Genomic DNA, 25,622 nt, shown 5'->3' on the forward strand with positions numbered 1-25,622 from the left:
GTGGACATAAAATATTTCCCCTGCATACATTCGTGAGTGAAATGGCTGAAGCTTTCGAGAAAGACGAGGATCAATTTCGCTGTTCTGTTTGTCTGGAATCCCTGAAGGAACCGGCGACTATCCCATGTGGACACAGCTACTGTATGAGTTGCATTGGTGGCTGCTGGGACCAGGAGGAGAAAAGGGGTGAGTTCAGCTGCCCTCAGTGCAGAGAGAAATTCATTCCACGACCTGCTTTGAAGAAAAATACCATGCTAGCTGAACTGGTGGAGAAAATGAAGTTCAGTGGAGGCCAGACTGGTCATGAGGCAACCCCAAACACAGAACCTGAAGTGCCGTGTGACCTCTGCTCTGAGGGGAAAGTGAAGGCAGTCAAGTCGTGTCTGATGTGTCAGGTTTCCCTCTGTGACACTCACCTGCAGCCTCACAACGACATCCCTGCCTTGAAGAAGCACAAGCTGGTCAAAGCCATGCAGCTAGAGCAGGTGATCTGCTCTCAGCATGGGAGTCTTCTCCAGGTGTTCTGCCGCACCGACCAGAAGTGTATCTGCGTACTGTGCACTATGGATGACCACAAGGGTCACGATACAGTCTCTGCTGCGGCAGAGCGGAAGAGTAGAGAGGTGAGAGGTTTCATTGATCATTAATATGATATGAAGTGTATGAGCTTAAACAAAATCTAAGAAGTGTGCAGCCGTGGCCTAGTACAGTGGTTCCCAACCAGGGGTACGTGTACCACTAGGGGTACGCGAGCACACTGCAGGGGGTACTTGGAAAATTTTAATTTTAACAAATGCTGCACAGAACACTGCAACAGAAAAAGGGATGTAAAACACGAGTTAGGGGGTACTCATGGCACAATGAAAAGGCTTAGGGGGTACACGAGACAAAAAAGGTTGGGAAACACTGGCCTAGTGGTAATAAGGGGTTTGTAAGTTTCTTTGGATAAAAGTGTCAGCTATGTGTAATGTAATGTAAAAAGGCTATGGTTTCAATCTGGCCTTGTGCCCACAATGCTGAAAAACTGGTCTGACAACAAAATATACAACTCCTCATGGTAACACTACGTATAACCTTACAGGAGGTACAGTTCAGTACATTTGCTCCATGCAATGACCTCAAGTTAAACCTAATCTAAATCTTTCAAATTTACTTCAGGGGAAATTAGGGGACATGCAGATGAAATTCCAGCAGAGGACCCAGGAACGAGAGAAGGAGCTGAAGGACGTGAGAGAGGCCTTGAAATCCCACAACGTGAGTACTGAGTTATTTACCGTAAATTTTACCAAAATACATAAGATAATTTAACACTTTATTGTGGTAGGCTCAGGATTCAAATGAAATGGTGTCAGTTATCTTAAAGGTGCACTGTGTAGACCAGGGGTGTCAAACATACGGCCCGCGGGGTTCCATCCGGCCCGGATGTAAAAAAAAATAAAAATATTATTATTATTTTTTTTTTAATGAAATAACCGAAATGCGCAATTACGGCCCTCGGGGCAAAATCGAGACCTGCATGACATTAACCCAATGCTCCCTCTGTTAAACTGTATATATGTAGTAAAGTGCACATCACACTTCTATTATAAATAGTGAATTTGTACTGTAACAGGCATTTGATAAAGCTCATAGACCTCATATATAGAGATAAAATGTTAATACTTCTTATTCGTATTGTATTGGTATTGGTTGTAATTAAATAATAAATATAATTGGATTTGTATTGGTTCCTATTAAGCTCAAACTGGAAACGGGATGTTACAATGCGTGAAAATGCAGGAAATTACATATAAGAAATATAACATTTTCTGGGGGACATCCCCCAGACCCCCTGCCAAAATGAACTGTCTCATATTTAATTAATTGACGGTTGCCAATGAATGAATGAAGTCAAGGATTTTTTTTTTTTTTTTTCTTTCCCAAATACGTAAATGACAATAGACAGTTGACGCAGACAAACATATAGACAAAAACAAACAAACCAACAAAGACAGAGAATAAATAAAATAAAAAATAATTAAAAAAAAACACTTCAACTGAAACCTTACGAGACAATGATAGAGAGAAAAAGAGAGAGAGAGAGAGAGAGAGAGAGAGAGAGAGAGAGAGAGAGAGAGAGAGAGAGAGAGAGAGAGAGAGAGAGAGACACTCTATAGCTCACCTGTAGGTGTATGTGTGTGTTGTATTGGATTTATGTATGTGCTGGTGTAGAGGGTGGGTGTGTGAGGGCATGCAAAAGCTGTGAAAGATTTGGAAGCTTATGTTGTTGTTCTATTTTCAAAGTAAAGACACATATTATTGCAAAGATTTTCTGGGTACATTTCTTCCCATTTGTGTGAGCACTTTCTAGAAAATAATATATTTTTTTCCATTTCCAAAACATTTTCTATTGTATTATACCATAGCTGGACATCTGGTTGTTTGCTTTGTTTCCATAATTTTGTAATTTGCTTTAGTGCAGTAAGTCTTAGAATATGAAAAAAATTACGGTGCGTTCTTTTTATGCTGTTCGGTAGGTCAATGCCCAATACATTTACTGGTGTTAGAGGTTGTTTAAGATCAAAAATGTATGTGACAGCTCGCCTTACCTCCTCCCAAAATGGTTTTATTATAGAACATGTATAGAATTTACAAAAAAAAAAAACAAAGTTTATCTGGTAGTAGGCTGAAAAGTCATTGAAAAGAATTGAAGTCTTGTATGGGCATATATCGTGAACTAGAAGAAGAAACAAGAAGAGAGAAGGGGGAAAAAAAAAAGGATGGTGATGATGATGAAGATGACGATGATGATGATGATGATGATGAATGTGTTATATTGAAATGAACTGTAAGCCTTGTGAACAATCCTACCAATAAACAAAGTAACAAAAAAAAGGAAATTTTGCATAGGATTATCAGTATTGCATTGCTTTCTACATATTCAACACACTTAAAACGTGATAGTACTGAACACTAATCCTCTGCTTTACTTTTTTTTTTTTTGCGATGATGTTACTAATGCGGCCCGCTTGAGGTCCACATGGGTTGTATGCGGCCCCCGGACCAAAATGAGTTTGACACCCCTGGTGTACACTGTAGGATGGTGGCAAGAGTAGGTATTGCAACTATGCTGCTCATTGAAACTGTGGCCGTGTCTCAAATGCCGCACTTGTGCACTTCGGGCACTGTTTTTCAGTGCCTAGGGCGCTCACGTTGAAAATTTCAGTTGAGCCAGTGCACTGAAAGTGCCAGGATGATCCCCTAACAATGGCGGAAAAATGCAGTGCTTCAATGATGGACACTGCACGCACTAAACGGCGGCCATGTTGACAATCACATGGAGGAAATGTGGCATTCAGTTCAGTAGAAGAGTTTGGTCAACAGTCTCCTAATTCTGTAAGTAATATTGATGGGACACCAACCTTTCCATGCCAACCAAAGTATTGTATGTGTGATTGTTGTCCTTTGGGGTGAAGGACATGGAAATACAAGCACCAGACGCTGTGCATTGTGAACAGTAGCCAACTCATATTTTGGCGAGCTAATGCCATGCTCAGCTGTCACTTCCAGCGAGGGCACAGTGCATAGTGCTCAGATTTTTCCACGGCACTATGCACTAAAGACCTCAGTGCACTGTGCGCACTGTGCACTGACTGTCAGTGCACTGACAAAAGTGTGCCATTTGAGACACAGCCACAGTGCTTGAATGATGGACACTGCACGCACTAAACGGCGGCCATGTTGACAATGACACGGAGGAAATGTGGCATTCAGTTCAGTAGAAGAGTTTGGTCAACAGTCTCCTAATTCTTTAAGTAATGTTGATGGGACACCAACCTTTTCATGCCAACCAAAGTATTGTATGTGTGATTGTTGTCCTTTGGGGTGAAGGACATGGAAATATAAGCACCAGACGCTGTGGATTGTAAACAGTAGCCAACTCATATTTTGGCAAGCTAACTCCATGCTCAGCCGTCACTTCCCGCGAGGGCAGAGTGCTCAAATTTTTCCACGACACTATGCACTAAAGACCTCAGTGCACTGTGTTCACTGTGCACTGACTGTCAGTACACTGACAAAAGTGCGCTATTTGAGATATAGCCTGTGCTTCCTATTGCCAAATTGAATCTTTTCATGAATATTTAGGCCTGCTAAATAATAAACTAATATTTAATAAGCTTTGCTGCTAAAAAAAATATATTTCTGGAAATTCAAAATGGCTGACTATGGAGAAGATCCCCCTTTTCACGTATGAATTTTTTTTTTTTTTTTTTTTCAGTCATAATGAATGCTTAGAATTTGATGGTGGTGGTAAGTATTCGTGGAAAAGGTAGCATGTCTGAATGGGCAGCATGAATTCTGGAAAGAAACTACTAAAATATAACATAGTGCACCTTTAAAACTGGGAGGTTTTGTGGCACACTACTCTATGCACAGACAACACGTGCATTAAGTACATTCGACATGACATCAACGCAGATATGCGCATGAAGACAGCAATGCACCCTGGATCAAAATGCTGCATGACGGTTAGATTTCCTGTCAAACTTCGAAATTTCGTCGACGTTGCGTTGACGAGGTGACATGTCACATGGTGTAAAACTATCGCGGGATGAATGCGGCTGCAGTCAGATCTTGCAACCTCTGCAGTTGCTTATCCCCTTCAACGCTCGTCGGCGGACTGCCTCCGAGGTCACGCGCCCATGAACTGGTTGGTCAACAACTCACTCACGTGTGTACATGGGTCTTGTCTCACACCTCTACACAAGTTTGCGCAGGTCCCCACTTCAGCTCCTCCTCACTGCCTGTCCCCCCACTCCTCACACGTGGTGTGTTAGTAGAGCAAACCGGTGCGAGCTCATCGTCTCGTTCATATTTGTGGCCGACTGCAAATGCGCTGTATTTAATAACACCCACATCGTGACAACAAGTTATCGCTCACGTGCTTCCGTCAATGTTGATCGACAGCATAGAACTCGTATTCACCTATTGTTGGCTCAATACACACACACACAAACAGAGTGCAGACACTAAAGAGAGAAGACCTGCCGGCCTGAAGAGTGTACAGTTGTAAAAAATAGACATCCTAAAAAGTACTGTACACTTGTTACGCTGAGGGAATAGGTTGTTCCAGAAGCATAGGAGATGTTTGTGGTCACAAGAAATTAAACATACCTACTGCACTGAGGTCACCATCAGAAATGCCCATGTCTGTGGTCAAGCCCCAACCCTGCCCCATCTCTCTATCTTTTCTTCTGTCCAACTTTTCACTTTTCTATCATGATAACAACTAAACTTCCAGAACATACTTAAATAGAAGAAGGATAACTTGAAACTTTATTTTGGTAGGATCAGATGTTTACTTCATATAATACATGAAGCAACGAATGGGCATCCTCTTCTCCCTTGTCTTCTGGTAGAGCTTAGCAGAGAAGGCAGAGCAGCACAGTGAGGAGGTCTTCACTCGGCTGCTGGAGTCTATTGAGAGGAGACGCATGGAGGTGAGAGAGAAGATCAGAGGTCAGCAGAAGGTCGCGGACAGCCATGCTGAGAGAGTCGTGGAGGAACTGGAGGAGGAAGTAGCGGAGCTGAGGAGAGGAGATGCTGAGCTGGAGCAGCTCCCACATAGTGATAACAATGTCCATTTCCTCCAGGTACTACACCCAAACACTTTTGGCACAGAGCCACCTTTACCTTTAAATTGCCTTTCTATTAGAACCTACATTACCATTAGTTAAAAACAGAGGTTCAGCAATTCCTCATATTAACTGAGAACAAAGAAGAATGCTCTTGACACCTAGATGAGCCATGTCCATTTCTTTCTGGTACACTCAAACACATCTGGCACTAAGTACATTTTGCCTCTGATTTGCCAATGATTAAAAACAGTAAATTTGGTAATTTCCACTGTAATGTAACTGAAAACAAAGGAGAACATTCTTCCCGTTTTTGCAAAATGGATAATGTGGTGCAATTAGTACAGGATTGGGGCAGTGCAAGGAGTAGAAAGAATGCCGGTGCTTTGTATCTAAATAGCCACTGTTATGCACCTCTATAAATAAAACAAGATCAAATGGAAGACACCGCACCAACACTCTTTTTACTACCACTGTAATAACTCTTTGTGTGTGACAATATTCTTACAGATTTTCCATGGTCTTGAAACGTCCCTTGAATGTAAAGGATTACCCAGTATCACTTTAAGTTCAGAAGCGTCATTTCAAGATCTGAGGAGATCCCTTTCTACCTTTGAAAAAGAAGTAGAAAAAATATGTGTAAGGGACATGAAGAAGATGTACAAAAATATGAGAAAGATTAAAGTTGTTCTGCCACCAGAGCCAAAGACTCGACAGGACTTCCTGAAATGTGAGTTATTCATATAAAGTCATATAAACTATTCAAATACTTGTATTATTTTTTTGTATTGTAATTAGTGTATCTGTGTCGTGAGGAAAATATGAAAATGCCCTAAAATATTGCTAATTGTTTTGGAATTATGGATTTTTCTTTGTGCCAAATAAATATTTCGTTAGGGTTTTCACACCTAGTGCCCTTTAAGTGAACCAAACTCAGTCCTCTTTATGTGGACCAAAAAGTGAACCGACAGCAAAAGGACATTGTTCTGTTTTTGTTCATATTGTGAGTGTAGTACAAAAATAACTTTCTGGTCTTTGTAGACTTTTGTGGTGTGTCACTCTTCTTTTTTATCACACTCTGTCCTCTAGAGCCCTCCTTAAGTGACTACGTCTAGTCACAAGTGTAACTTGTCAGAACTCATAAGCGAACCGAACTGAGACCACGTCAACCACGGTCTCAGTACGGTTCGCTTCCGCTTGGTCTGGGTACGCTTTGGAGCGTTCACATATGCCGCAAAAATGCTGAGTCACTACTCTGAGTTCTCTTAGGCGGCTGAAGTGGACCAGGTGTGAAAACGCTGTGTGCTTCTGTAGGTTGTAGTTCACAAACAATTTAACAGAGAATGCGGAAGAAACTAAGCAGACCTACAAAGCCACTTTTCACTATGTTGTGTTTTCTCTGCTTTTAGATTCATGTCAGCTAACACTGGATCCAGGCACAGTTAATCCACACCTCTCACTGTCTGGGGGTAACAGGACAGCCACAGGTAAAGAGAAGCAGCAGCAGTATCCTGATCATCCAGACAGATTTGACTCAATGCAACAGGTGTTGTGTAAGGAAGGCCTGTGTGGACGCTGCTACTGGGAGGTTCAGCTCATTTCAGGAGGGGGCTATTGTCCTGAGGCTGACATTCTTGTAGCCGTGGCATACAAAACCATCAGCCGGAAAAAATCTCATGACTCTGATGAAGATGAGAAGAAAGATGAAGCTCCTGCACCTCTTGATGATGCACATCTAGGTGGTGATAATAGCAATGAAGAGGAGAAGGAGGAGGAGGAAGAAGAAGATGATGATGAGGATGATTGTGATGCTAATGATACAGATGTTGCTCCTGTTGTCCCTGGTACTTATTATGATGATTATGCTCGTAGGTTATCATGTCTGTTTGGATACAATAAGCAGTCATGGAACTTGAACTTAAATTATAACTATACTCCCCATTTATTGAGCTGTTTTTTCCATGATGGTAAACCAATCAGGATCAATGTCAAAGTCCCCGGCTCCAGGATTGGTGTGTATCTGGACCACAGGCAGGGAGTTCTGTCCTTCTACAGCGTTTCTGATACGATGATCCTTCTCCACACAGAACACACCACATTCACTGAGCCTCTCTACCCTGGATTTGGAGTGTTTGGCGAAGCCTCTGTAAAACTATGCTTGTAGGTATTGTCCATAATTTGTTTAGCATTATCAAGTGGGTGTATGTCATACTTAACTTAACTTTTATTCACTTATGTAAACTCTCCAAAGGGTACCATAGAGATTTGACAGATTAGAACCCTTTCTTCAAACATACTTAACTCTAAGCACATAAGCATTCAAGTAGGGTACATAGGTGGAACTTTTTAAGAAAGGCTGGCTGAGAGTTGGCCAGTGGGCGTTTTTCCCCCTCTCTCTTTCTCTTAGGGGTGAATGTCAAGATCACTATGCTATGAATAGGGTGTTCTTTACGAGCAGTCCTCTGTAGATATACTGCACAGGCCACAGTTTATTAAACAATGTAAAGTGGGAATTTGTCATAAAATAACAAGTTAATTCTGGTTATTGATGACTCCTGTTGCAGATAGAGGATCTTTTGTACTTTTACTGATTTCTTTTTTTATTTGTTTTATGTATTTTGTCCTCCAATGTGTGGTTATGACATAATGCACACAGTGAAACTGTATTTTTTAATCTAATTATTACACAAGTTTTATTTTCAATCTTGTTCATTACCATAATTAACAAATCTGAACAGAGCGTCATGACCAAAAACAGTGAATAGTGAGCCTGAGCATTAGATCTGGCTTCAGATCATGTTTCTTCAATAGACGTTTTCAGTTCAATTTGTTCTACATGTACGTACTGTACATCACATGCAGATAGTACAGCATGTGTATGAGAAATGTATTAGCATTGAAAAAGCAAAGTCACTGCATTGGCATTTTGGTCAAGTTAAAAAAAAAAGTACTACAGTTGTAGTCTAACAATATCACAGTAAAACAACACAGGCTAATAGGAAGATGGTGGTTGTAAGCAGATGGTACAGACTAAAGGAGGTGATGTGATACTTTTACCATGGTTATATGAAAAAATCCATGCAAATGGTGTGTCTGGAGTCTGGAAGACGACAAATAAAAATGTCAAGAAAGTTGTAGTCCCGTCTGACTTCATAATGTCTCTGTGCATCATACCACCCACTTTAATAACACTGTAGCCTACTGATGGATTTCCTTTCTCTCCAATCTCCTCAAACCTGTCCCAGGGAAGCTAGGATAACTTAAGGTTGTTAAGTGTGGGTTTTTAGGCTACTGTATGATGCGTATTATAAGATTTTCTATTGAAAATGTCTTTCATTCTTTATTTATTGGTTTGTGCATGCACAGTTGAAAGCAGAAGTTTACATAGCTCTACACTATATGTAAATACACATTCTTTTATCATTTTCTGACTTAAAATAGGATGAAACCAGTCCAGTTTTAGGTGACTTAGAGATTTTTTTTAGATTTATTTATCCCATATCTTCACTCGGCTGCTGGAGTTTATTGAGAGGAGACGCGTGGAGGTGAGAGAGAAGATCAGAGGTCAGCAGAAGGTCACGGTCAGCCATGCTGAGAGAGTCGTGGAGGAACTGGAGGAGGAAGTAGCGGAGCTGAGGAGAGGAGATGCTGAGCTGGAGCAGCTCCCACATAACGATAACCATGTCCATTTCCTTCAGGTAATACACCCAAACACTTCTGGCACAGAGCCACCTTTACCTTTAAAATTATATTTTTTTTATTAGAACCTACATTACCATTAGTTAAAAACAGAGGTTCAGCAATTCCTCATATTAACTGAGAACAAAGAAGAATGCTCTTGACACCTAGATGAGCCATGTCCATTTCTTTCTGGTACACTCAAACACATCTGGCACTAAGTACATTTTGCCTCTGATTTGCCAATGATTAAAAACAGTAAATTTGGTCATTTCCACTGTAATGTAACTGAAAACAAAGGAGAACATTCTTCCCGTTTTTGCAAAATGGATAATGTGGTGCAATTAGTACAGGATTGGGGCAGTGCAAGGAGTAGAAAGAATGCCGGTGCTTTGTATCTAAATAGCCACTGTTATGCACCTCTATAAATAAAACAAGATCAAATGGAAGACACCGCACCAACACTCTTTTTACTACCACTGTAATAACTCTTTGTGTGTGACAATATTCTTACAGATTTTCCATGGTCTTGAAACGTCCCTTGAATGTAAAGGATTACCCAGTATCACTTTAAGTTCAGAAGCGTCATTTCAAGATCTGAGGAGATCCCTTTCTACCTTTGAAAAAGAAGTAGAAAAAATATGTGTAAGGGACATGAAGAAGATGTACAAAAATATGAGAAAGATTAAAGTTGTTCTGCCACCAGAGCCAAAGACTCGACAGGACTTCCTGAAATGTGAGTTATTCATATAGGGTCATATAAACTATTCAAATACTTGTATTATTTTTTTGTATTGTAATTAGTGTATCTGTGTCGTGAGGAAAATATGAAAATGCCCTAAAATATTGCTAATTGTTTTGTAATTATGGATTTTTCTTTGTGACAAAATAAATATTTCGTTAGGGTTTTCACACCTTGTCCCCTTTAAGTGAACCAAACTCCTCTTTAAGTGGACCAAAAAGTGAACCGACAGCAAAAGGACTTAGTTCTGTTTTTGGTCATACTGTGAGTGTATTACAAAAAGATACGACTGATCCTTCTGGTGCTGGTAGGCTTTTGTGGTGTGTCACTCTTCTTTTTTTAATCACACCCGGTCCTCTTGAACCCTCCTTAAGTGATAACACCTAGTCACAAGTGTAACTTGTAATAAGCGAACCGAACTGAGACCACGTCAACCAAGGTCTCAGTACGGTTCGCGTCCGTGGGGTCTGTGTAGTGGGTACACTTTGGAGCGTTCACATACGCGGCAAAAATGCTGAGTCACTACTCTGAGTTCGCTTAGGCGGCTGAAGTGGACCAGGTGTGAAAACGCTGTGTGCTTCTGTAGGTTGTAGTTCACAAACAATTTAACAGAGAATGCGGAAGAAACTAAGCAGACCTACAAAGCCACTTTTCACTATGTTGTTTTTTCTCTGCTTTTAGATTCATGTCAGCTAACACTGGATCCAAACACAGATAATCCATGTCTCTCACTGTCTGAGGACAACAGGACAGCCACATATGAAGAGGATGAGCAGCAATATCCTGATCATCCAGACAAATTTGACTCAAAGCGCCAGGTGCTGTGTAAAGAGGGCCTGTCTGGACGCTGCTACTGGGAGGTTCAGCTCATTTCAGAAGGGGGCTATACAGGTAGTCCTGAGGCTGACATTCTTGTAGCCGTGGCATATAAAAGCATCAGCAGGAAAGAATCTCATGACTCTGATGAAGATGAGAAGAAAGATGAAGCTCCTGCACCTAAAAATAATGCACATCTAGGTGGTGATCAGAGCAATGAAGAGGAGGAGGAGGAGGAAGAGGAAGATGATGATGATGATTGTGATGATAATGATACAGATGTTGCTCCTGTAGTCCCTGGTACTTGGTATTATGATTATGTTCGTAGGTTATCGTGTCAATTTGGATACAATAAGCAGTCATGGAACTTGAACTTAAATTATAACTATAATCCCCATTTATTGGGCTGTTTTTTCCATGATGGTAAACAAATCATGAACAATGTCAAAGTCCGCAGCTCCAAGATTGGTGTGTATCTGGACCACAGGCAGGGAGTTTTGTCTTTCTACAGCGTTTCTGATACAATGACCCTTCTCCACACAGAACACACCACATTCACTGAGGCCCTCTACCCTGGATTTGGACTGTACGGCCAAGGCTCTGTAAAACTATGCTTGTAGGTATTGTCCACAATTTGTTTAACATTATCAAGTGGGTGTATGTCATACTTAACTTAACTTTTATTCACTTACAGTTGAGGACGATATTATTAGCCCCCCTCCTGAAATTAGACATCTCTCTTGATTTCTCAGTGAGAATGACCATTATGAACCGTTTCTGTTATTCTGGAAACAAATACACTGATGGAGATCATGTCCAATGAGTTGAATTTGGATTTTTCCATTTTCACAATGAGTTTAAACAAAAAAGAGTAAAAATGGCAAGGACAAAATTATTAGCCCCCTTATCATTAATAGTCAATAGAGTGCCATTTATGAACCAAAACTGACATCAGGCACTTTGATTGTTAACTATGTTGGCACATGTCCTGCCAGGGATTTTGACCCATTTTTTCATTGCAAATAATTAAGCTGGTCCAAATTGCGTGGAGGGTGGACATTCATTTTCAGCACTCCTCAAAGACTATCTAAAGGATTTTAGTATCCTTGAAGAACATTTGAACAATTTTGGCTGAAAGTTTTGGGTTATTATCTTATTGAAAGATCCAGAGAAGATCTTAGCTTCCTCTATGAGCATATTTTTGCATGGTCACCTTCCACATTCTATCATAATCTTCTGTTTTTATGGTGCCGTACACCCAAACAAGGTTTCCTGTGGCTGAGGCTGCCACAGAATGATACTTCCACCACCATGTTTAGTTGTGGAAACCATGTTATAAAGTTTGAAGGACTATCCCCTTCTTCACCTGACAGAAGCAGAATTCATGCATCAAAGCAGGTGCAATTGAATCTCATCAAATGAAAGCAGAGACTTTCAAAACTCATTTTTGACTTTCAAATGTTCAAAGGCAAAGCTCAATAACACTCTGATATGCCCCGCCTTTAGTAAAAGGGTTCTTCTGTGATGATGGCCCCAAAGCCCAATATGATGACAAGCCCTAACAGCTGTCTTTCTTGAAATAAAAACTCCAAGTGAGGCCAGGTCAATAACATTCATCTAGGCAGGTGTCCAATGCTTCTTTGGTCTAATGAGACTAAGCAGTTTCCACAGTTACACATAGTGGTGGGGGCATCAAGTTTTTAGACTGTTATTCAGTCTCAGACACAGGGAGTCTGGGTCTGGATCTGGATTGCTGGGTCCTCCAACAACATTGTAACCCAAAGTAAACATTTAAATTAGTTCAGAGGTTCTTCAAGGACACTAAAACCATGATACTGGAATGACCCGCTCATAGTCCAGTCTTCAATCCCACTGAGAGTCTGTGGCAAATGTCTATGCTCAGCATCGATGCAATTTGGACCAGGTAGAACACTTTGCGGTGAAGAAATGGGCCCAAAATCCCTAGTGGGGCATGTGCCAACCTAGGTAACAACTGATCAAAGTGCCTGTTGTCAGTTTTAGTTCATAAATGGCGTCATACTGACTATTAATGATCAGGGGGCTAATAATTTTGGCCTTGTCATTTTTGCCCTTTTTTGTTTAAACTCATTGTAACGATAGAAAAATGCAAACTCAACTCATTGGACATTGTCTCCATCAGTGTATTTGTTTCCGGAATAACAGAAACGGTTCATAATGGTCATTCTCACTGAGAAATCAAGAGAAATGTCTAATTTCAGAAGGGAGGCTAATAATATCGTCCTCAACTGTATATAAACTCTCCAAATGGCACCATAGAGATTTGACAGATTAGAACCCTTTCTTCAAACATACTTAACTCTAAGCACATAAGCATTCAAGTAGGGTACATAGGTGGAACTTTTTAAGAAAGGCTGGCTGAGAGTTGGTCAGTGGGCGTTTTTCCCCCTCTCTCTTTCTCTTAGGGGTGAATGTCAAGATCACTATGCTATGAATAGGGTGTTCTTTACGTGCAGTCCTCTGTAGATATACTGCATCTGGCTAGACAAGCATGGTTGTGGGACTGACATGGTTTGGCATGTATGGATGCCGTCAACATTGGAAATCTGAATTACACCTAAAGACGCATGCATGTCAACATGCAAAATCTGAATTACACCTAAAGAAGCATGCATGTCAACATGCACTGTGACTACAGAAGCAGATCATGATACTCTCCATAGGATTTCATTCAAAACTCTATTTTAGCCAGGTGTAGACTCAAAATGTACAATTTCAATGTACTGAAAGGTTGAAACACACACCGATGACCTCCCTTTTAATCCCTTTTCATTTCGAAATGAAAAAATGAATGTAGTTGCTGCCAAAGGTGGTTCTACAAAGTATTAAGCAAAGGCTGTGAATACTTTTGTAAATATGATTTCTTTGTTTTTTATTTTTAGAAATTTTCAAAACTGTCAAGACAACTTGTTTTTCACATGATCACTATGGAATAATTTGTGTAGGATTTTGACAACAGAGATTCATTTGTGGCATTTGGAATAAAGCTGTAAGATAATAAAATGTGAAAAAAGTGAAGCGTGAATACTTTTGTAAATATGATTTCTTTGTTTTTTATTTTTAGAAATTTTCAAAACTGTCAAGACAACTTGTTTTTCACGTGATCACTATGGAATAATTTGTGTAGGATTTTGACGACAGAGATTTATTTGTAGCATTTGGAATAAGGCTGTAAGATCATAAAATGTGAAAAAAGTGAATCGATGTGAATACTTTCCGGATTGACTGTACTGTACGTACATCACATGCAGATAGCACAGTATGTGTATGAGAAATGTGTAATAGCATTGAAAAAGAAAAGTCACTGCATTGGCATTTTGGTCAAGTTAAAAATAATAATAATAATAATAATAATAATAATAAAAAAGTTCCCTTGTAATCTCTACAGTTGTAGTCCAACAATATCACAGTAAAACAAAACAGGCTAATAGGAAGATGGTGGTTGTAAGCAGATGGTGACTAAAGGAGGTGATGTGTTACTTTTACCATGGTTATATGAAAAAATCCATGCAAATGGTGTGTCTGGAGTCTGGAAGACGACAAATAAAAATGTCAAGAAAGTTGTAGTCTCGTCTGACTTCATAATGTCTCTGTGCATCATACCACCCACTTTAATAACACTGTAGCCTACTGATGGATTTCCTTTCTCTCCAATCTCCTCAAACCTGTCCCAGGGAAGCTAGGATAACTTAAGGTTGTTAAGTGTGGGTCTTTAGGCTACTGTATGATGCGTATTATAAGATTTTCTATTGAAAATGTCTTTTAATTCTTTATTTATTGGTTTGTGCATGCACAGTTGAAAGCAGAAGTTTACATAGCTCTACACTATATGTAAAGACACATTCTTTTCTCATTTTCTGACTTAAAATAGGATGAAACCAGTCCAGTTTTAGGTGACTTTGAGATTTTTTAGATTTATAGGGCTATTTCCAGATCCAAGAATAGTGAGAGAGAAATTTACACAATTTGTATTGTTTTCATCTAAGTCAATCGTTTACATAGGCTACTCTTCATTGGAATTTGGTCTAAATGCCTTTAAACTGTTTCAATTAGGTCAAACGTCAGGCCCTACTGTGCTGTGTTGGGATGAGGTAGGTGTGCATAAAGGGTTAATTGGCTACTTTCTTTCACTTTCGATTCTTGCTACACTTAGCACACATGGTGAATCATTGGCTAAGCCATCGACCATGTGACTGGGCATGTGCGCCAATCTTGATAGATCCCTCCCATATCCTACTCAAGACTGAACAAAACAAACTTGTTCGAGATCGTGTGTAAATACTGTGGTTAGGTTTGGATGACCGTTCAGTTATGGATTACTTCGTCATCTGAAGCTCGAAAATTAGAATATTTTACCCATATATTTGGTAAGTGAAATGGGTGAGAATTTAGTGAGAGACGATGATCAATTTCGGTGCTCCGTTTGTCTGGAGGCACTGAAGGAACCGGTGACTATCCCATGTGGACACAGCTACTGTATGAGTTGCATTGGTGGCTGCTGGGACCAGGAGGAGAAAAGGGGTGAGTTCAGCTGCCCTCAGTGCAGGGAGAGATTCATTCCACGACCTGTTTTGAAGAAAAACACCATGCTAGCTGAACTGGTGGAGAAAATGAAGTTTAGTGGAGCGCAGACTGGTCCTGCGGCAATCCCAAACACAGAGCCTGAAGTGCCGTGTGACTTCTGCTCTGAGGAGAAGGTGAAGGCAGTCAAGTCGTGTCTGATGTGTCAGGTTTCCCTCTGTGACACTCACCTGCAGCCTCACAACGACATCCCTGCCTTGAAGAAGCACAAGCTGGTCAAAGCCATGCAGCTAGAGGAGGTGATCTGCTCTCAGCATGGGAGTCTTCTCCAGGTGTTCTGCCGCACCGACCAGAAATGTATCTGCATGCTGTGCACTATGGATGACCACAAGGGTCATGACACAGTCTCCACTGCGGCAGAGCGGAAGAGTAGAGAGGTGAGATATTTCAATGATCATTAATATGATATGAAGTGTATGAGCTTATAGAAACTCGAATATGTGTGCAGCCTTGGCCTAGTGATGAGCTTTAGGGTTGCAGGTTTGAATCCCACCCTTCCACACCCCATTTCACTCCATGGCTGAGGTGATCTAGTGCAAGGCACCTAACATCAGGCTAATTCTTCAGGGACTGCTACCACTGCCTTGTTGTGCTTACAATAACTTAACTTAAAATAATAAGTTGCTTTGGATAAATGTCTAAGCTTTCGTTTAATGTAAGAAAGGGTATGGTTTTAATCCTGAAAAACTGGTCTGATAACAAAATGTACAACTCCCCATGGCAACGTTATTACATTACAGGAGGTACAGTTCACTACAATTGCTCCGTGTGATGTAGTCAAGTTATTCTGCTCTAAAATCTTTTAAAATTAACTTCAGGGGCAATTAGAGGAAATGCAGATAAAATTCCAGCAGAGGATCCAGGAACGAGAGAAGGAGCTGAAGGACGTGAGAGAGGCTGTAAAATCCCACAACGTGAGTGGTCACTCTCCCAAATTACATGAGATAATTCAACTCTTTGTTTGTGGTAGGATGGGATCAGGATTTAAATGAAATGACATCGTCGTTACAGTTACTGCACTGCCGCTACAGTCGTTACTCGAGTCGCTACCCAATTTGAGCTGTGAAATCATCTTCAGGTTTGCTGATATTAGTAGTTCTAGATCAGCGTGAAGTATTCTGTCTGGGCTGTTTTTTTCCCCCAGTCCTTTTCGAGCTCTCGGGTGTGGGTATGTGGGAGCGTGCGCCGCGCACGCAGACTGCTGTTCCTTCCTTGTGCATGCAAGGTCTTTCACTGGGACTTTCATGAGCCCATTGTGCTGTGATGTGCTTAGTGTCCCTATACCACAATACTTGGAGTTCCACCAATATTTTTTTCAGTGGTGGTAAAAGTGGAAGTGATTCGCTGTGCAGAAATCTATACAATTGTAACGGGTAGGACTGTAGTCCTATGAGTTGTGCATGTAGTGTGTGACATTTTACTCATTCTGACCTCTCCTCCTGGCATGACTTACCTGTGGGCAGGGCAGAGCGGGGCACTAGGACCCAGTGAGCATGGATGGGCAGGGGCACATCTCTAGCAATTAGTAGGCCTATAAATAGCACTTCCTGGTTAGCTGGAGGCGTGAGACAGGTGTTTGCTCACCAGGCTAACGGGAGCTGTGGGCTTTGTTTACCCATGTCATTTGGTCCCTTGGGTTGTGGAGAGACCCACTGGTGTAAATCATGAGTGCCTGAATCTACTGGTGAAGGTAGGATTTCCTCTTGATGGTTTACGCTGTATGCAGTCAGCCTTGTGATAATGGTGATAATAATTGCTAATGGGATATTGCCTTGTTTTAGCTTACTCATTTGGGTCCAGTCGAAACGGGGGGAACGTCTGTGAACTATATGCCCGCTCTGCCATGCTGAAAGAGGTAAGGTGTACAAGCCCTGTTTTTAATTAGTGTCATAATGAAGGATGTGTGGTTTGTGCCTAATGATGTTTGTAACTTTTAGGTCTGAGACACCGTCACAGGTGTTGTGAGTGGGGCATTCCATTGAGGGTGGGGGGGGGGGGACGCCACCGTCTTCCCGGGGCTTTTGTTTGGCTGTTGTTTTATTTTACTACGAGCTCTTAGGAAGCGGCAGGTAGTGAGTGCCTTGCTTTAGGCCTACACAGGTGTGTACGTTTTCTCACTTTGTGCTGTCTGGCGCAGCAGGCTCCGATCATCCACTCCTGGGGCAAGGAGTGAATCACCGGAGACCAGTTGGTTGGCTCAGTATCATTGTGTAGACTTATTGTGGCGGGGTTGACCCACCTGAGTTAGTGCATGGTTTGATTCCTGAATATTGCTTCACTGTAAAATAAGGCTATTCGATTTTGTGTGCTGTGATTTTCTTTCTCTTAAGTTTTTGAGTTATTGACTTTGGATTTATTTCTCAGTTTGGCGTTTTATTTAGGCCTATTTATATTCCTTTGTGTTTGATTTGCTTTGTGTTTTTGTAGTTCACAGTGTTGCGATTGCTCACTTAAATTGTAAATATTAGGCCTACTCAGTGGCCTCAGCCTACTGGTTTGCACATGTAACCATACTACCTTGTGGAAGCTTGTGTGTGTAAATATCTAGTGAACTTTACTTGTCCTCCGTCCTACCTGCCTACCTGCACCCTTTTAGAGAGACTTGTTGTGCAAGAAAGAAAATAAAAAGAATTTCTGTGTTAACAGCTGTGTCCTCGTTCCTCATCCAGAACCTGTCGGGGAAAATTGTGTATTAACACCTGGGTTGTCTCACCCGTTAACGAGACTGGCGTAGTCACCTTTTAAAACCTAATTACTTAACACTCTGTAATCTTAGTAACCCCACTCGGTTACACAATCATTCCAAGTCCACAGTTACGTGAATGCATGAATGAAACCGCTGTATGCTATATCGCAAATGCCATGGCCTGTGTTGTGCTCACTCACTGACATTGGTTAAATACTCATCCCAAATAAAACCCCAGAATTTGTAAGTGTAATTCGGAATAATGTGAGAACAACAGCGCAAGCAACACTATTGCGTTGAGGCCACATTCTTTTTCATAGGCTATTCAAATGTGCATGATCAAACTGTCTTCAAGCATGAAAGGAAAATATTCTGGTCCCGAGGCCTACCTAACACCTGCCTGCATAAGGTTTGGTTGGTTTCTCTCTAACATCATAAAGACATGTTTACTGTTGGAGTATCTGCATTTGGCAGAATACTTAATAATAATGTTGATGCAAAATGCAATTATGCAAAATGCAAAAAAGGCCTATTAAAAGTTGTTTTATTCAGGAAACTGAAAGGACTTGGAGTAAGCAGCAGCATCTTGGAGAGGACATGTGTAAGCCTAATAGAGAGTGTCCTTACCTACAACATTTCTGTTTGGTAGCCTATGGCCTCCTCATTTTCATGCTGGCATGACAAAGTCTATTCTATTATGAGATGTATGTTGTATGTAGTGAATAAAATAAAAATGCTGGCATTTTCAAAACATCCAATATGTTAATAAGGTAGAGCATTATGTACAGACAACATATCAGTTGTTAAAGTCAAGCAGAATTAATGTTTTGAGGTAATTATGTTATAATTTAAAATTTGACCCATGCAACAAATCTCAAAAAAGTTGCTATAGGGCCAAAACATGTTGTAATAGTTGGGTAATTCTAAAAAATAATACAATGAAGAATATTTTAAAAGGAACTATATTGACTGCCAACATGAATGCACAAATAAAATACCATCACAGAGAGGTTGTGGCACTCAGAAGCGAAGATTTTGAGGGGCTAATTAGGTTATCTATTACACAGAAAGATTGAATTATCAAAATTGCAGGCATATAAGGCCTATTTCCGTAATATAGAGTTCTGTGTAATCATTGCATGAGATATGAGATCATGACATACTCGTCATCAATAAGCAAACTATGACACTCCAACAATGACAGCTCTCGAAAAAATCCAAATATTTAATTTTTGAATAAAATCATGCCATCAGTCAAAGTATTTAAATGTTAAGTCTCCTCCCTTGTGTTGTGTTTAGTCTTATCAGGTATAAAAAGCATTTTATTGGACCTGTCCCAACTTTTTTGGAATTTGTTGCAAGGGTGAAATTTTAAATTATCACATAATTACCCCAAAACAATAATTCTGTTTGACTTTAACAACTGATATGTTGTCTGTATATGATGTTCTACCTTATTAACATATTGAATGTTTTGAAAATGCCACAATTTTGATTTTATTCACAAAATACAAAGTGTCCCAACTTTTTTGGAATCCGCTTTGTATTCTATGCTATCCTATTCTATTCTATGGCGATATGTTAGATTAGATTCAAATGTTTTGACACTGTGGCTATAATTAGGCCTACAGGGCAGTCATGAAATGCATTTTAATTATAGATTCCATAGGAGTAGGCCTACAGTTTGCACAGATTAAAATGTTAGGCTATTTACACAGCCGGCCTACAACCAGGGGAGCGTGTACTATGAGGTGTGCTAGTTCACTGGTTGAAATCCCTTTTCCCGCAAAAAGTAAAGTAATAAGTAACGAGTTACTTTTTAAACTTAGTAATGAGTAAAGTAATTCAATTACAACTGAAAGCATTAACTAAAGAAAAGTAACTAATTACTTTTTAAAAGTAACTTACCCAACACTGCGTAGGTCTGAGAAGGCACGTGATTGGGGAAACACTTGTTTGACATTTCTAATGAGGTGCTGCTTTAACTGCTGACTGATTCGAAAAAATACAGTTGAAATGACACAATCAACATCAATGAGTGAGTCCATGCGAGCAGCCATGTCTGATGCAATTGTTACATTTCTCTTATTTTTCCCTTCTCCACTAAGTTTAAACTTTGACTACGTCACATCTCTGAAAATCCTGCAATCCTGATTTGTTCTTTTGCATTTCGGTTTGGGAACAGGGCAAATCTGAAGATCCTCCAGACCGTTGTGAGAGCTCACGAAGCTGAGTGGAAATAGAAGGGGGCCTAGAGAGAGTCAAGCTAGGCAAAACTAGCAATACATACTAGTAGAACAAAGATATGTAACTACGGTAGTAACTTTGTGTTGGTAGGATCAGACAAGAAGCAGCTGAAACGTTTCCCTCTCTCCTTGTGTCTCGTGGTAGACCTGGGCAGAGAAGGCAGAGCAGCACAGTGAGAAGGTCTTCACTCGGCTGCTGGAGTCTATTGAGAGGAGACGCGTGGAGGTGAGAGAGAAGATCAGAGGTCAGCAGAAGGTCACGGTCAGCCATGCTGAGAGAGTCGTGGAGGAACTGGAGGAGGAAGTAGCGGAGCTGAGGAGAGGAGATGCTGAGCTGGAGCAGCTCCCACATAACGATAACCATGTCCATTTCCTTCAGGTACACCCAAACACTTCTGGGACAGACCCACTTTTATGTTTTAACTAGGGGTGGGCATAGATTTTTTTTAATCTAGATTAATCTTACTGTAATTATGAAATATCAAAATGGCTCATTCAAAATAGTCACGCTAGCGAAATAATGACGAAAAAAAAACCTTGGGTTTTCTTAAGACATGGCACATTAGACCGGAGCGCATCTCTTTTTTTCCAAACTGCATCTCATCTTCAAAAATATTGATACTTGGTGATGGACAAAATCACAGCAATATGTGTAAAGTGTGTTGAATATGTTAGGAAGTTTACAGTAATAAGATACTGAAATTTCAAAATGAACAGCGCTATCAGTTGTAGGGGCAAATACAGATAAATCTATCAAACATTTAGGCTATTGTAACGAGAGAGAGAGAGAGAGAGAGCTCCTTTAATAGAGGGAGGAGCTTTGCGCAGCAGGCTACTAGATATCTAGACCCTACAGCACTGGCCCACAGCGATTTGGCCTAAACCTGACTGTTCTCAGGGTTAGAATGCCAGAGGAGTTACAACTCGAAATTAATTCAGTTTGAAAAAAAAAAAAATCAAGCATGACAACAGCAAGGTTTAGGCCTATTACCGTCTGACATCTCACTGAGTCACAAATGCGATCGCAACACAAACTTCAATGAAAGTATTGACAGTTCCAGTTTGACAATCTTCAAAATGCATATCACACGGAATGTTGTGCGATTTCTGGAAGTTGTTTATATGTTCCATGCAATGCGTGAAGAAATGTAGGCTATGTCGGGCTGGTAGGCTACTCACACACATTCATGTCGCGCTTCACCTCAAACAATAACGTCTCTCTAGTCTACCACTTGTGAAAAAGCACTCATACAACACTAACCACGGCAGAGAGATTATTGTTTTCAGCATGCGAACACTGTTCATATTTAGTAGGTCTGCTGAAGCAATAGTGGAGAGGAGAAGCGACTGGAGCGCAATCTGAAAGCGTCTGTATGGTGACGTGCATACCCGAACTCCAAAACCCATATTTTGAGAATAGATTGACATGCGATATTTTCTTTATGACGCGACAAGAGTCTCACATTATCGCAGCACGTTAATGCCGATAACGGCCCACCACTACATTTAACCCATTGATGCCTGAAGCACCTGCAAAAAACCTGCTGAATGCCTAAGCCCTTTATGGGAAAAGGTGCCCTCAGCCTATAAAAACCTAAATATCTCAGCCTCTGAAGCACATAAAAACATGAAACAAGCTGCATTTAAACGGTAAGATCCTCGTCTTGTAGGCCTATTGGAATGTGTTCATTCAACTCTAACATACCAACATTTTAATAAGGAAATATCTCTATTCTTGCGACATGCAGTTCCAGGCACCATAGGTCAATGTTGCGCAATGCAACATCCAGCATCAATGGGCTAATAATACGCTCAACATGATCCATAAATAAAAACAGATGTTCAGTAAATTCCATATGAACTGAGAAAGAAGGTGTAAGGTTTCAGAGACAAAGACCCCAATGCAGATAAGTTTGGCAGGTTTATTTTTCTTTGCACTGTCACAAAGGTCAGGTTAGGTGAAAAGTCTTGCTTTTGCGTCCACAACATATCCAAGAAAACAAAAGGCGCAGAAGATCACTCTTGGTTTTGTGTTCAAGCTACGTAGTCAGCTCAGTAAACTCCAACAGAAAATCCAGGAAAGCACGGGGATTCGTAGCACTTAGGCAGTTCAGAAAACTAACAAAAGACTAACAAGAGCTTAGTTTTCACATGCAAAAACAGGCAGTCCAAAAACTAGGTTAACAAACTTCAGCGACCAGGTCAGGCGATCAGAGACAGAACAGAACAATTAATGAAATTAAATAGTTGTCCTGATGTGTATTCCAGGTTAAGTGATAAACCTGGCTAAGTTAATATAATATCTCTTTTGCTAAACCATCTCAGGACTTGGCTATATCTGCGTTTGCGACACCCTGTAAGAATGCTGCTGTTTCTAATCAAACGGTGGACTACCAAAGTTCTCTATGCCTCATTTTACATGTCAACAACCCCGTGTTTAGCCGGATCACACCGCACTCTCTATTAAAAGGTGCCAAACATGAACAAAAAATATGTAAAATTGAAAGAAAAATGTCTGCATACTTTAAATCCCCTTTTGTGTTATTTTTAATAATAGGCCAAGCTTTCGGTCTACTGACCTTCCCCAGGGCTCAGTTGTTGACATGCTCACATGTCAACAACCCCGCAACTGTACAGAAGGAAGTTTTGGGCAAGTTTGAGCCTCGTAAATGGTTGGAAAGTAGAGATTTATAACGATGGCTAATCAGGTGCCGGTCCATCACAGCAGAAGCTAAATTTCACCTAGCTCTGGAATTCTGACTAGCGCTCGGACTTCGGGATGTAGGGGACCTTTGGAGGTGAGGTACGAGGCAAAAGTTAGGGCTCATCATCACGTTTTAACACAACGTCAGCCGTTTCACACCGGATGACCCCTTTATGGTAACACTAGTCACACTTTTGTCTTGTTATTTGCTTGGTGTGACCACACTGCATCGTAACAGTCAGGCTATTAAAGCACTAATTTGAACTTTAATTTGAATTCGAAACTCCAATCAATTTAAATGGCATAGGCTACTAAGGTCAGACCATCTCCCACCTTCCATGGAAACGGATCCTCTTAGCTTGGTTTAGACTGTATGACGGAGTCAACAGTCGCCTTCTCCCAGGCTACACTTAAGGGCCGTATTCAGGAAAAGCGTATTACAGAACAGGTCAGGTGGCAAAGGTGAAGACAAGGTGAAGCGGGGCAGGTGACCAAAATAGTTAGCACACCCGCAGTACTTGTACTACAAATGTCTAGTGGGTGGCCAGAGTAAGATATTCAAACTTAACAAAATGAAATAACTTTTTGTACTTTTGTATATTAGATAATCCGGTGCAACTATGACTGCAATTGGGAGTGCTAGGGATAAAAAAGAATGTGTGTTTTTCTTCTCAATGTTACTCACTGTTTTGCACCTGAATAAAGAAAACAAGACAAGATCAAAAAGGAGCACAGATGCTCTTTTTATTACCACAGTGTTAACTGTTTGTGTCTGACAATATTCTTACAGACCTTCGGTGGCCTTGAAACCTTGCTTGGATGTGAAGGGTTATCCAGCATCACTCTTAGTCCAGAACCATCCTTTAAGGGTCTGAAGAGATCCCTTTCTGCCTTTGCAAAGGGGGTAGAAAATCTCTGTGAAAGGGACATGAATAACATGAACAAAAAGCTGAAAAACATCAAAGTTGTTCTGCCACCAGAACCAGAGACTCATCAGGACTTCCTGAAATGTGAGTTATTCACACAAAATAATTCAAATAGTTGTACTTTGTATTTTAATTTCTATGGCATTGTAATTAGTTTTTGGTGTATTGTAAGGAAAATATGAAAATGTCCAAAAATATTTACGCCAATTGAAATCACTGGATTCTGAATTATTGATTGTGTATATATAATTTATATTTATATATTTTTTGAGATAACAAATATTCTGTGCTTCTGTTGGTTGTAGTTCAAAAATAAAACAAAGCCATCTTTAACCATGTTGTATTTTCTTTACTTTTAGATTCATGTCAGCTAACACTGGATCCAAACACAGTTAATCCATGGCTCTCACTGTCTGAGGATAACAGGACAGCCACATGTGAAAAGGAGGAGCAGCAGTATCCTGATCATCCAGACAGATTTAACGTTGACCAGCAGGTGTTATGTGAAGAAGGCTTGTCTGGGCGCTGCTACTGGGAGGTTGAATTCAGTGCTGATTACTTAAACGCTGACATAGGTGTGACATACAAAGCCATCGGTCGAAAGACGGAAGATGAGAAGAAAGACGAGACAAATGACATTGATGTCATGGAGACTAATGATGGAAAGGATGAAGTTGCAGAGGGTGGTGATGAAGATGATGGTGATGGCAATGATAACATTGCTACAGCTCCTGCTACTGCTGCTGTTGATGATGAGGAGGAAGAGGAAGGGGAGGAAGATGATGCTGCCAATAATACAAATTCTTCAGCTGCTGTTGCTGATGATGATACTCATGAGGATACAGTACATGGAAATCAGTGTTCATTTGGATCAAATGAACAGTCATGGACTTTTTACTTATTGAAGGCCATTGAGGTAGAAGGCCATTTTTACCACAATTGTAAAGGGACAGAGGCTGTATCGGTCCCCAACACCAGGATTGGTGTGTATCTAGACCACAGGCAGGGAGTTCTGTCCTTTTACAGTGTTTCTGATACAATGACCCTTCTCCACACAGAACACACAACATTCACTGAGGCCCTCTACCCTGGATTTGGACTGTACAGCCAAGGCTCTGTAACACTATGCCTGTAAATATACACGCCACAGTTTATTGAAAAATATCAAGTGCAATTTGTCACAGTAACTTTTGTTAATTCTGGTTAATGATGACCCCTGTTAAAGAAAGGAGATCTTTTCGTGTACCTTTTCTGATTTCTTTGTTTAATACACTCAAATCCAGTGCGTGGTTATGGCATAATGCATACAGTGAAACTGTATCTGTTTTAATCTAATCATCATTTTAAGTTTAATTTTCATTTTAAGTTTTATTTTCAATCTTGTTCATTACCATAATTGAGAAATTGGAACAGAGGGTCATGATCAAAAACGGTAAATAGATACTTAAATACTTGAACTGTGGAACTCAGATCTTAATGGCCATTTTCAGATCAAGTTGTTCTAATCTACATCACATGCAGATAGTAGACTACAGTATGTGTATGAGAAATGTATAATAGCATTGAAAAAGCAAGGACACTGTGTTGAT

The 25,622-nt window shown here is 40.5% G+C and overlaps 1 protein-coding gene across 1 annotated transcript; it reads left to right on the forward strand.

Annotated features, from left to right (window-relative positions):
• Window positions 1–25,168, forward strand: LOC134459497 (tripartite motif-containing protein 16-like). The gene is made up of 6 exons (XM_063211862.1): window positions 1–623; window positions 1,159–1,254; window positions 20,549–20,782; window positions 23,898–24,117; window positions 24,393–24,734; window positions 25,092–25,168. Exons 1-6 carry the CDS (start codon window positions 42–44, stop codon window positions 25,166–25,168), a joined length of 1,551 nt encoding a protein of 516 aa, XP_063067932.1. The 5' UTR covers window positions 1–41.
• The last annotated feature ends 454 nt before the right edge of the window (window positions 25,169–25,622 follow it).

The sequence above is a fragment of the Engraulis encrasicolus genome, chromosome 12 (assembly GCF_034702125.1).
Source record: "Engraulis encrasicolus isolate BLACKSEA-1 chromosome 12, IST_EnEncr_1.0, whole genome shotgun sequence".
Lineage (NCBI taxonomy): Eukaryota > Metazoa > Chordata > Actinopteri > Clupeiformes > Engraulidae > Engraulis > Engraulis encrasicolus.